Consider the following 13,572-nt stretch of genomic DNA (forward strand, 5'->3'; position numbering starts at 1 on the left):
TTCATTTTTCAGGAATATGGATTTAGCTTTAGTTACTCCTTTTTTGCCTGCTTTCATGACAAAGGTTTTCCCTATGTTAATTTTTAGATCTAGCTTTGCCATGAAGGATGCATATTTGTTTAGGGCCCTCTGAAGTTCGTTTGGAGTACGGGCCAGTATTACCGCGTCATCGGCGTACAAGAGAGCTGGTATGGGGCGATTGGCTGCCATGGGGAGGTCACGGGCTTCGTTCAACATCTCCTCCTCTAATCCATTCGTGTAGAGAGTGAAGAGGAATGGAGCCAGAACGCAGCCTTGTCTAACGCCCCTCTCCACACCAAATGGCGCTGTAAGTTCTCCTCCGGTCCCAAACCTTACCCTGGCTGTCGCGTTACTATAGAGTTCCCTCACAAAGGTAACTATGGTTTCATCCAGCCCCAATTCAAGCAGGATAGTCCATAGTTTTGAGTGACTCACACAGATCAATGCTGCCAATAAATCGACATAGACCATGAAGAGCGCTCCTGCCTTTATATTTACATATTTGTCGATCAATAACGAGAGATTTAAGGCTTGGTCTATTGTCCCCATGCCTTCACGAAACCCAAATTGCAAATCAGACAAGATGTTATTTTCCTCTGCCCACTCCTGCATACGGTCAAGAATTATCCTACCCATCATTTTCCCTGTGGAATCTAAAAGGGAAATGGGTCGATAGCAGGATACTGAGCTCCTGTCCCCTTTCTTGAAGATTGGGACCAATATAGACTTCTTCCATGACTCAGGTATTCCAGCGATGCACAGCGAATTTAATACCCTAGTTAGGAAGGGAATCCACAGATCGGTATGGATTTTGAAGAAGTCTATTGGTACTCCATCAGGACCTGGAGCCTTCCCTTTTTTGCAAGCAGTTAATGCCCGTGTAACCTGGTCTAAGGAAATGATCAAATTTTTAGGAGCTAAGACCAATTGGTCATGGGGGCTGCTTTCGTCGATAGGGATTGGTTGCTGGCCAGGCATGAAAATCTTAGAGAAGTGCTCTATCCAATTCTTTTCGTCAATAGCCACCTCCATTCTTGGAGAACAATCGTTTTCCGACAAGAGTGGAGATTTCACAACTTTCCAAAAAGCTGCGCTATTTTTACTAGAGCAGCTATCATGCAGCTGGTCCCAGAGCTGCCTTTTTAGCTCTAGTTTCCTTAGTTTGGTGGCGGATTTATAAGCCCTTCTCAGATCTGAGATCTCAATAGGATCCCTTACCGTTTTATGCAGCGCTAGTTTTAATCTAGAGTAAGCTGCCGTGCAGGAGTGATTGAACCAGCCCTGCTTGGTCCCTGGGCGTTTCTTCTTTTTTACTGTAAGGGCTTTATTGATTGACTGCATCACAGTGGTGAAGTTAGTGATGACATCAACGTCTGAGGTGTTTACGTCCAGACAATTGATAATGGATGAATAAGCCTCAGTTATCACAGTATTAATAATTTCATTTGGATCGATCATGTCCCATTTAAGAGAATAGCCGTCAGCTGTAGCTAGGACTAGTGCATTTTCATCCAAAAGGCTTGCGATTTTAACATCGGGCCTGTCCAGAAGAGAGAGGCTGATACTAAGAGGATAGTGGTCGCCCAGGACAATCTGATGGGTACAAAAAATAGTGTCCCTGGTTACTGCACCATTGGACAATAGTATATAGTCGATGGTGGAATTGCATCCTCTCCCGTGAAAGGTTGGGGCCATATTCAGGATAGGGTTAGCAAAGTTATTGGCAATTACCATATCTAATTTAAACAAAATTTCATTAAAAGTATTACCAAGAATAGAATGTATAAAATGAGAGATGGGATGATCGAACTCGTCGGTTAAACCACATGTGACTTGATTTGCAGGACTACAAGGGTACAAATTAAAATCACCTCCCCATATGATGGTAGGCTCATTAATTGATTTCTGTGTTATGGATACTATCAAGGAGCAGATATTATTAATTACTTCCACTGCATCCAAGTCAGGAAGATTATTATAAAAATTTACCAATAAGATTGTGTCCTTTGAATTAACATTGAGACTGAGGAATTGAAAATTTGGATCAAGTTTAACAACCCCAATCTTGTGTATCTTAATCAAGTTTGATATGTAGATCGTAAGTCCACCCTTTGCCCTACCAGATTGGGAAGGTTGGGCGGGTGAAAAATAGGTTTTAAACCCATCTAGATGAATTGCTGTGGTTAGCCATGTTTCCTGCAACACAGGATATTAAAATTTGAAATAAAATTGGTCCAAACATCGTTCCCCGTGTTAAGGCGTTGCCCTGCTATATTCAGGAATGCAATCTCTAATTTGTATTTAGGGGGCTCCTGCACAGTCATTATTAGAGGGGTTGTTGGTAATAGAGGCGATCCTTGCTGCTTGTTCAACAACTGAAAATCCAGACCTATTACTTTGTCTAACGATTTTTCATTTAAAGGGGAATCAAAGTTTAAAACCGGAGGGACATTGTCACTGCTCTTTTTGGCCCTAAAACCAAGATCATGGGGAGTGCTAGTAGGTTCTCGGGTGGGAAGTCAATCCACTTCCTCTAAGCCCCTAAGAGGGAGAAAACGATTAGAAGTAGGAATGTAAAATCTTGGACCCCCTAATTCCAATCGTTGATAGAAAGTAGGCGGGGTTTTTTTTGTTGCTAAGGCCTGGGGGTAAAAATAAGTGAGATCGAAAGTTTTGATGGCGCTTTGGGTTAAATAATCAAACCAGTTTATTATGTGCCTAGTGGCTCTTTGGTCTCTAAAATTAATTACAATCACGTCTCCCTCAATGTCCTTTGGACGTGAGCCTACCCATCCAAGTCTTCTGACATTCAGGATTTCGCCGTCAATATGAGAAGGTAAAGGTCTATTTTGCCCTAACCAATAAATGACCTTATTCTTTAAATCGTGATAACCCTCTTTTTTCCCCGGTTGTAAAATAGGAACACCTGCCAAAATTACAGCATATGGGGCCGCTTCTGGGGGGAGATCTATGTGTTGATAGTTTATGCCATCGGAGTTTGCCAGTGGATCAGTAACACGAATAGTACGAAAAGAGGAGTCAGACCCGGTTACTTGGGAAGTGACAGGTATCTGGCCAGATTGTAAGTATGTTTTGTTTCTCCTACTAGTTGGCTCTGCATCTGGACCTGGTAGGTGAAGAGGGTGTTTTTCGGCCTCGATCCCTGATTGTACGTCTCCCTTTGATAGAGATGGTTTGGGAAAACCGGGAGTTTTTAAGGAGGCTAATCTTTCAGACGAAATGGTGCTTCTATAGTTTTTGAGAGTAGACCCCAACAGACTCTTCAAAATATGCATGTAACAGGGAAACTTAAACCTACTGTGCAAATATTATAATGCGAAGTGCATGAGACCAGACATCCAACACTATTTCATTACCTGAGTGCCATAGCCTCTGTTTAGTTTTTGTATGTTCTGATCCATGTTACCCAACATTTTTTGCTGGGAAACGTTCAGAATTTTGTAAAGAAAGCAGAACTGGAAGAGCTACTTGTAACTTGCATGCAGTGGAGGGAGGACTGTCCTGGAGTAAGTATTTATCAGAGCCAGAAAAGGTGTTGGACTCAAGAAAGCAGCTCGCAGAATCGGAGAGAAATTTGGACTGGAGGAAAGATGTAAAGGGGCATACCAGTGGAGTAATGGCTGGACTGAGAAAGGTTGGTAGGCACTGGTTTAGATTACTTACCATAATGCATCTTGTATTAGTTCAGTCCACTAGTTGCCCCTTTATCCCAATGGTCCATCTGCTTTCCCAAGTTCACGGGCTAGTGTGTGTGTGGAGTGGAGGCAGGATTAGTTGTGCTTGTGTTCTGATTATCAAATTTGCATTCCTGTTTAATCCTCAGTCAAAGTGCTTTGACCCTGTGATTGTTTTTTGTGGACAACTCATTATTCTACTGGAAAAAGCCTGACTGAAAGTACGGAAGTCATTACTGTTATTTACTTGAGTTTTTCCTGTGAAGTTGGAGTATTTTGACTTCATATGCTACTCTACGTAAGATCTAACTTGTAAAGTTACCAGAAAGTTAAATGTAAGCATCCTTGAATCAAACAAGACATTTACTAGCTCTTCCATATTATTCAATTAGTATTTTATACAGTCATAGGGTGAGAGAAAAGCAAGTGCTTCTAACAAACTGAGCGTCTCGCAGCAGTTTAGTTGTAGGAAAGTAATGTAAGTACCCTATTACGCTAAAGAAACTGGCTTCTCTTGCTTTAAAAATACAAAATAAATGTAGATAATTCACAGGAAAATTGTAATTGACTCCATACATCTTTTTAGCATGCTGTTTTGTTCTAACCAATCTGGATTACTACTCTGTGTTTTAGTACAGCTTTTCCCATCAAGCCCTCTATGTTTTACCAGTTACAACCAGATTTGTGACCCGTTCATCTGATATGGTTTTGCAATTCGTATCTAGTTTAATTTACTCAATTTATTCTTATTAAAAAGTAGTGAAAAGTATGGTAAAATAATGATGTTGTTTGATTTTTTTTTCTTATTCTCCAATAGGCTTTGATGAACTAACATGCTACTGTGGGGAGTCTGTTATTTTCCCTCCTGTTGCATGTGGTACCAGGCCACCAGAGTGTAAAAACCCCTGCACAAGAAAGCATGAATGTGATCACCCAGGTAGGTGAAAGTTCCTGCAGAATCTATTACAAGTAATATAACTCTTTCTCCAGGTGTCTCGGTTGGCTGACATGTTTCAGGAGGTTACCTGAGAAAGAGTAACCCCAAAGCTGTGTATTCTTTATTTGAATGAATTCTTTGTTCTCCATATTTGGATTTCTGAAGACATGAGTTGGGCTTACAATCAAAATGCTCTAAATGTTGAAACTGTGCCATACTAATCCGACCACTGTGGTTGATCCTGTTCCTTCTTCGCTAATTACTATTTTATGCACTCTATCTTGTTTCTTTCAGCTGCCTTGCCCTTTCATCCTTCATTACCCCATCTGTTTTAGGGAGACTATTATTCTGCCTTTTGTCAAAACACCTTTTTAAGCAATCTTCCTGGTCTTGTAGTGACCTTATTTCTGGTTTCTATGCTACTCTGTCTACTGTAGCTCATAGTCTAGAATTGTTTTTATTTTTGTCTTGACTTGATTCTTTATCTCTTTTCACTAAAATTACAAATTTGATAGGTTCACTGTACTGAAACACATCCCATTTTTTTGTCAGTAACTTTTTCATTTCCGTATGCTACTCCTGAATTTTCTTTGTGATCTTTCTGCTACTTTCAACACATATTTAACTGTAGATTTACAATGGGATTCTGCGATTGTACAAAAGGTTTTGATGGAAGTAGGAGTGTCCTGTAGTTGGTTATAAAGATAATGAAGCCATTAACATTCACGTAAACTGGAAAGAATTGAAAGGAATCTGTAGAAAATAAGAGGGCTACATCCTGCACTGCAAATGGCAAATATATATTCTGATATCTTTTCATGACTGGTGGAATTGTTGGAAGTTACAAGGGATAAGGTTGAGGTATCCTGTTCCATGACAGGTGAGAAGATGCACATGCTAAATGTACTTTGGGAGATCATCATTTAGCCATCTTTTAGTTTCAGCCCCTCTCCATAGTAGAGCTTCTTTTTTTTAAGAATATGCTTATGTTCTACACCCTCCTGCTGTCTAGTGTTGGGTGTGGACCTTCCAAAGAGTTTTTTTTTTCAAAGTAAAGGTTTTATGAAGATGCATTATTCCTTCCCCGAAGTCCACAATGAACCAGATCACACACTCCACCTTAGATTTATTTTCTCGGCCATTGGTTTCTGAGATGCATTCTAGAGGTGGGGGACAGTCAATCTAAAGAAGAACAAACATTTCGACATTGAAGAGCTGAAATGACTCCCCACAAGTTCTAAAGAAATTGTGCAAACGTCAGCTGCATTGAAACAGACATCAGACTGAAAAGCTTGAGGCAGGTTTATGAGAATGACTTTAGGAGGGGATCGAGGGGGGGGGGTGAGTGGTGGAACACTCCCTTAAAAAACTTTCAAGCAGTAAGTTGCTGCGGTCAGACCAACATGGGATCTATAATCGTTGCTGATGAAGGAATCAAACTATCTGGCAGCAAAAATGTAGGTGGTATGCACATCTTAGAATGCAGCATCAAAGCTCTCTTGTGCCATGTATCAGGCCAGGCTTTGAAGCTGTCATGAATACTTATTTCATGCTTGAAAGAGAAGGGCTCACTGGTAGCTCAGGGACCCATGAGGAACGTACTCTTGATTACATGTCCTTAGACGACTCTAACTTTGGAGAACAGTTGTCTTCAGGGGCACCATCGAAACCCACAGCCACAATTGAGTACTCCTCGGGATCCTTTTGCTTCACACTTCTAGGTTCTTCCCTTTGGGGTTTAACCTCAAAGAGAGCATCAGCTGTAGGAAAAAGAACAGCATTGAGCGAGAACTGTGGTGTAAGCCGGGAATGACCTTCAAAAAGCCCTCAGCAGTTGGTGCCATTGGATTCAAGCTAGCTTGGCTGATGAGGGGTGATGCCCCGAAACCGGTCCCAGGATGCTTGTTCTCACTCAATGCTGTTCTTTTCCCTCAAGCTGATGCTCTCTTTGCGTTAAACCCCAAAGGGAAGACCCTTTCCCACAGAGGCCATTATAGCATAGATTTCAACTGCACGTCTTATGTGAATGGAGTCCTGTGAGCTCTGCTCAGTTATTTACAGATAGGCTGGCTATTGTGTTGACCATTTCTTCATTTCCAAGAAAAAATCAACTGCCTCTAAGACATTCTTGACCTGACAAGACTAGAATAATTAACCATCTTAAAAAGGTCTTTCCAATAGATACTTCTAGCTGCAGATTCCTCACCTTGGAATACTCCGCAGATGCAAGACTAGATGTGGAAACTTTTTCATCACAGTGCTCCTGCACAGTAGGTTTCGGTGTGTGGCTCTACTCTGGCTCCAGACCACCCCAGAAGTGATGGAGAGAAGACGCATATAAGTGCTACCCATGCGTGCTGATGTCCTTTCCATTCTTTTCTTGCCTACCGATTGTAACCCGGATCTGTGCTCCTGTTTTTGTCTGTTTTTCAATGACATCTAATGATTTTACAGTGTACTAGGGAACGGTGTTTCTTCTGACAAGAGATTTCAAGCCGTACCTGACTGCAGGAAGTGGATGTTGGTCACAGACCTGCATGAGGTGTGTCTTTGATGTCTGGGCTCAAAGCATGATTCTGAGTCATGCGGTATGTACGCTTTCATGCACCCAAAAGCGATCCAAGACCGGGAGACAAAATTGTACATCATCGAACACAAGAAGTAGTTGCGGCCTTCGCGCAGGCCTTGCTTACACTTCAAGTCATGGGTGTTGCCTCAGTTTCTGTGCCAAAGCCTCTTCCGCAACCGTTCACCTGCAGTCCAAGTGCATTCTCCAACATGAGAAAGCAAAGCGGGACTCTACCCCATCCTGGCACTCGGATTCTAAAGTAAAAGTCCAGTGGCTTCACAATTGCGTTCCTTGGATGTCTCCAGCCACGGAACCAGTTCTTCGTTTGGTCCTGATACGCCCTGAATTTCAAGCAGGGTATGCTTCACATTTTCACTGTTTCTGGTTCCCTTTTTCATGCCTATGGGCCTCATCGAACCGTGGGGGCCTCCAGTCCAGTTACAGCCGTCTGGTTCATCCCTGGCTCAGTCTCTCCCCTCAAGAACTATACCGATGCCACTACTGACTTCTACTCTGGCGCTGAGATCCAAGACTTTCTCTGCCACTCCAGTACCAGTACAGTCTCCACTGCTGCCGCATAATGATCTGGTGCCATTACCAATATGGGACCCTAATGCGACTTCATCTCAAACCCAACCAATTCTGCGCTACAAACTCACAAAAGTGCATCTAGTTGACATGCAACCAGACTAACTCAGTGCCTCTGCCACGTCAAACCTACCAGCTGAGAGTCTGTTATGGTTTTGGTTCTGTCTATGACCCTGTACCAAAACAGGAGACACTCTAAAATGTTGATGATGACGGGGGATAGCTTGCTCCCTGCTCTTTATACTGAAGTTGCCTTATACATTGATATACAGCTAACCAGTGGGATTAAAATCTCTCTAGTGGCATAGCTTGACTTGCTACTTAGGCACCAGCAGAATAAAAGACCTCAAATGTATTGGTGGCTCATACGGCAGTTAAGGCACTAGAAGAATTGCATCTACCTGCCATCAAGACCTAAACAAACGTTATGACAGAAATTCTCCAGCATGGGCCAGCAACATCTGACCCTTTACTTTGTTTTAATGATGCCATCACAGATACTTTGATGGTTATATGATAAAAGCCTTGTAACCCAGATCTTCTCACTTAGCGCCCCACGCCAGAGAGTCTTATTTTTTTTAATTATTATTACTTTTGTGTCCTCATTTGCCTCAAACACCATTCCATTGCCCGTACCTGGGATTTCCTGCCCTTTCGCTGGAAAGGAAAAGAAAGAGAATTCGATCTGTACCACCCTTAGCTTATGAAAACCCTTTCTTCAGACAGCAATTCCTCCAAGCGGACTCTGCTCAATAGGAATATACCAGCCGAGGCGGAGTAGGCTTAATCATCGGACCCCTCATCCTTCCTGCCTCGTTCTGCACCTACCCAATCATATCTTTTCTTTCCATTGTCTGACATATCCAGTTTAGCAATATTCTTATCTTATAATAACAAATCTTGAGACAAACCTCTTTCTGCAGATTTCCCTGCGTGCCAGCAGCATTGCATGCAATATCAGATTCGCGTGGCTCTTACCAATTTTCACCTGTGAGTCCAAACATCCCCCAAAAAAATGATACGCTTACCTGAATTTGAATCTTCAGGATATCAGATAAGAATTTACTCATATCCTCCCTGAATGATTGAATTTTACGGGATTGCATGAACATGTGAAAGTCATCCTCTTAACATTTACCGCATTTCGGGCAAGCCCCCTCTCCCCCATTCCCAAATTTCGATAATCTCTGTGGGGTTCAATATGTCCTATGGATTGTAAAGAGATGATTTCTCCTTAAATAAGCAGGTTTTACTATTTTATAAAGCATAGACATAGATACTTGTCATAAATTCTCCAGCGAAGTCTCCGGCAAGCATCTTCCCCACAACTCCGATGACAATGTGAACTCTCCGTCTTCCAAGTCGATCATCAGCCAATACCAGATAGCTATTTCTTTCTTCACGAGTGTTCCTGACATCTGCCTCTCTTTGAGTTCATTTGGAGCGCCTACCGTCAAACCCTTTTGTAGTGTCTAGAGCAACTACCGCAATGGGGAGTTCATATATAGTGGCCAGGTCTATGGAGCCTATGAGAGTATATGTCAACTCCTTTAAGGATCTACCCCGTATAAACCCTTTTTGGTCCTCATGTACGAGATCTGCCATAACTCAGTTAAGCCTTTCGGACAGAATCTTCGCAAATATTTTATCGTTGCAGTTTAATAAGGACACCAATCTGTATAAGTCGCAATTCTTGGCACATTTCCCTGGCTTCAAAATTAATGTGATAATGGCCTCCTTCCAAGGCTCAGGCATGCAAGCGTCTGTCATAAATACCTCATTAAATATCTCCATTAAAATTGGTGTTAGGGTCCCTGCCAGTACTTTATAAATTTCGTGAGGCAGGCCGTCCGGACCGGGTGCCTTCCCCTGCTTTCCTTCCTTGAGAGCTTGTTCTACTTCCATCCTATATATCTTCTCATTCAAAATCTTGCATTTTTCCTCAGTTAAGACTTAAATATGCTCCTGCTTTAACCAAATTCTCACCCCATCTCTAGCTCTTCCTGTTATACATTTTCAAAATACCTAAAGAAGGCTTGTTTGATCTCCTCATTACCATTCAGTACAACCCCCGTGAACTCACATTTTATCAGTTTAACCATGTTCCTCACCTGGTCATTTATTAGTTTTCCGTGCTCGCAGTTTGCTGCAACTCTCATCATATTCAAAATGTGCCAACCTACTAGCCTCCCATCTCTTCCTAACCCTGTCCTCCAATATGTTGGCTAAATTAGTTTTAACCCCTGCTATTTCCAACAGTGAAACCTGGGGTCACCCTGATTTATTCTTCAGTTAACAAATTCCCTTTCTAATTCTCGGACCTGCTCTTCTAGGGTTCTAACAGTTTCACGATAAGTCCTCCTTTTTGCAGCCGATAAACTTCCTATTCTGCCTCTTAGATAGGCCTTATGTGCGTCCCAGACTATTCCCACCGAGGAAGAACCTAATGGTCTCCTTATTCAGTAACTCCATTACCTCTTCCTCTTATAGTAAAGTGTGATCCAATGTCCATCTCTACTGTAAGTTCTTCCCTGATAAGTTTAAATCTAGCATCACCGCTAGTGTTCCGATAAATGTGCCCCTACATGCTTGATGTCTTGCACCATTTCTTGTAAATTTATATCTCTTAAAAAATATTTTATCCTTGATTGATGGCTGCACTGCCTGTTGTTATATGTATATCCCCTCTTTGATCCAGCCCTCTGTCGCCAAATATCGCAAAGGCGCATTTGCTCCATAATTCGCCTTATCTGTCCCGCCATTTTGGGATTCCCTGCAGCTCTACTATTTGTGGATCTATCTAAGATGTTATCCAGAACTGCACTGAAAACCCCAGCCATGATAAACGGATCGGGGAAGTTCAATAATTCTTTTAGCAACTCTACAAGAGGGCGCAGTCTCATCCTGATTCGGTCCATAATATCCAATTAATGTAAAGCTTTTCCCTAAGATTGCAACCAACCATCTTCCCGTTCTGTCTGAGACACTGTCTCAATGGTAATTTTAGCATCTTGTTTTACCAAGAGGGCCACCCTCTTTGTTACAGATGAGTGTCTTGTACATACCACTTATACCCATCTTTTCACCTTGAAAATCTCTAGGCATTCTATTTCCGTCAAGTGCGTTAACTGTATAATTATTATCTCAGCTGGGCAGTCTTTTATATACTGCAATAGTCTTTCCCGTCTCCCCCTCAATCTTAGACCGTTTACATTCCAGGATAGAATTTTTATATGTGCTATTTGTTTCTTACCCATCTTCTTTATGGCCTAAATGCAAGAACTGTATTGGTGAAGGTTCTAAGGACTTTTTTTTCTTTTTCTACCACATGCTCCCCACCCAGTGACCCCTGCCCCCCACCCTTGAGAACCAACTCAAGCTCATCCATTTGATATTCTTTTTCAACACTTGTGCTACGAAATTAGAGCAGTGGAGGCCTTTGTGGGGGGGATAAAGCTTTGCTGTATGCTGACTGGCTGAAATTTGGGTCTTTTGGAAGGATGTGGTTAGGCTACTGCTATGCTAACGTTAAAGCTTTTCTGGATATGTTCAGCATTTCACTCCTCACTGTGGTACTCCCAACTCAACAATAGGAACAAATCAAGCATGTGAATCTATGAAAGATACCAATACTGAAGAATCAGAGTTGCAGGCAAGTAACTTTTTTTCTATTATAGAACAATGCTTGCTTTATCATCTTATTGGAGGATATCAAAACACAGGATATTTCAATCACCAAGGGCAGTGGTTCCCAAGTTGTGCGCCGCAACATCCCAGTGTACCGCCACAACCCGCCAGGGGCACCACCGTTGCTGAGCAGAGTCCATTCCACAGCATTAGGAGATCAATTACCCATTGTTCAACCTGCTCAGGCAAGTTTCTTACTAGACTGTACAAAGCAAGTGCATTTCACAACAATTGCATAGAGGCGAGGAGGCGTTTTGAATGGGCTGTGCAAAGCTCCAGGGTCTGTAGATGGGAGAAGAGGGAAGCTGAGACATCCTTCAGAACAGCATCTGCAGACTGCAGCAGTAAAGGCCGGAGAGTACGTGTTTGAGACAGCCACCCACAGCCTTGAGGAAAAAATCATTCTGAATTTCATGGCTGAAAACTGGTAGAATTGGCTTTAACGAGCCTAGTAGATCTGCAGGCTTTATTGGAAAACACCTTATAACCGCATAGGCATACACACATGATATTTGTTTCTTATTGTAAACCATCAATACTTTCTGTTCAGTTTTTTATAGTGGATGGCAATTTGGCAGAACTGTGCAGCTTCATGGAATAGCTGTCTACTTATTGATGTTCCCTTTATTTTAAATAATTGGCATAGAGTGAACTTTAACGCCACCCAGAGTTTTACCCGCTCATCACAGGCTGAGGGAAATCATTCTGCTTTCTGTGAAGTATTTATATCGGAGTGCATGATGGTCTAGTTTACATCAGAAAAGTACCTTGAATCATCACATGGTTTGTCATATTCAGTTTAAATCCCATGTGCAATATATTCAGAAGAAAATCAATTTTGCTGTTTTCCTGCCATTTCCATAGTGAAGAATATGGGTGCACGCAGCTCATGCGATCAGAATTTCTGAAAACCTTTCTCACCTTAAAGCCAGGCCTGTTGAATTTGCAGTTGATGTGTTTTCTACTTAGGTATATTTTATGGTGCCATGGTTTTCATGTTGCATGGGGTTATTTGTTTTGCACCTTGTATCTGTATACCTGTAATCTGGAATTTTGAAATTCCATCAGTGATACTACATATATCCTTGCTTCCACTCTTCTAGGTAGCAATGCAAAAACCTACATAGGAGTTGTAGAGTTCTTAGCAGGTTGTTGGGTAATATCTAGCAGTAATACGGGAATTGTTGTCCATATGTGCTATAGGACTTCTATTTGGAATATTGTGGATGATTTTTACACGTCAATTTGACAATATTAATTGTACCATGGTCATTTAGCTTGCAGAGAAAGGGAGTAAAGTCCTGTATTTTTTTTTATCTGTCTACATTTATTACCACTTTGGCTGTCGCATGGGACCGAATTCCTTTTTGCAAAACAGTCATGAAATCCATTTTTGACCTGCAGTGTTAGTCATTGCACATGACCTTGATCGCCCATTTGTTCACATGGGTAATGTGTGGTATGAGCTGGTTCCCAAACGGTGTGCCACTGCTGGTTTTGACTGGATGTGTCCCGCTCCAGGCTGAGCGCGTACGAACAGCAAAGAGATGCAGTCACTGGATAGCACAAGGGTGCACAAATATGGTGAAAAAAGACAGTAAACATATCCTTGCATTGCGTACACAATTCTCCATACCATCATTCTAGTCATTTTCAGGGATTAAAATGGAAGTACTGCCTATGCTGGACTTACCTCCCCACCACCCCCCACAAGCTGCAAAAAAAGTTATGTAATAGGGAGCCGCGGCCAGCAGTCAATTGGTCAAGGGAGCCGTGGGTTGAAAAAGTTTGGGAACCACTGCTCTAAGTCTTCTCCCAGCAGGAAATATTCTGTTTTTCTCTATGGATGTTTTTTTTTTAAAAAAAGGGCTGCTCATGTAGTCACCAGTCCTTAGTGTATGAAATCATAATGTTCGAGGCATATGAGCTGCAGATTGTACACTTAGCATAGATCGCCATCTGGTGTTGGGCCCGGATGTTTGCAGTTTGTTTTTGTTCTTTGGACAGTCTTTGGAAGTCACGAGTTCGGTGACTCCTCCTTCGGTCCGTACTGCGCATGGGCTTCGGCTCCATCC

General features: G+C 42.1%; 1 protein-coding gene across 1 annotated transcript in view; it reads left to right on the forward strand.

Moving 5' to 3' along the window:
• NFX1 (nuclear transcription factor, X-box binding 1) overlaps positions 1-13,572 on the forward strand; it is a 660,521-nt gene that overhangs the window by 403,040 nt on the left and 243,909 nt on the right. Inside the window, exon 14 of the mRNA XM_085606860.1 lies at positions 4,534-4,653. Within this exon, the coding sequence (XP_085462986.1) occupies positions 4,534-4,653 (120 nt within the window). The remainder of the gene's footprint in view (positions 1-4,533; positions 4,654-13,572) is intronic.

Source organism: Triturus cristatus, chromosome 5_2 (assembly GCF_964204655.1).
Source record: "Triturus cristatus chromosome 5_2, aTriCri1.1, whole genome shotgun sequence".
Lineage (NCBI taxonomy): Eukaryota > Metazoa > Chordata > Amphibia > Caudata > Salamandridae > Triturus > Triturus cristatus.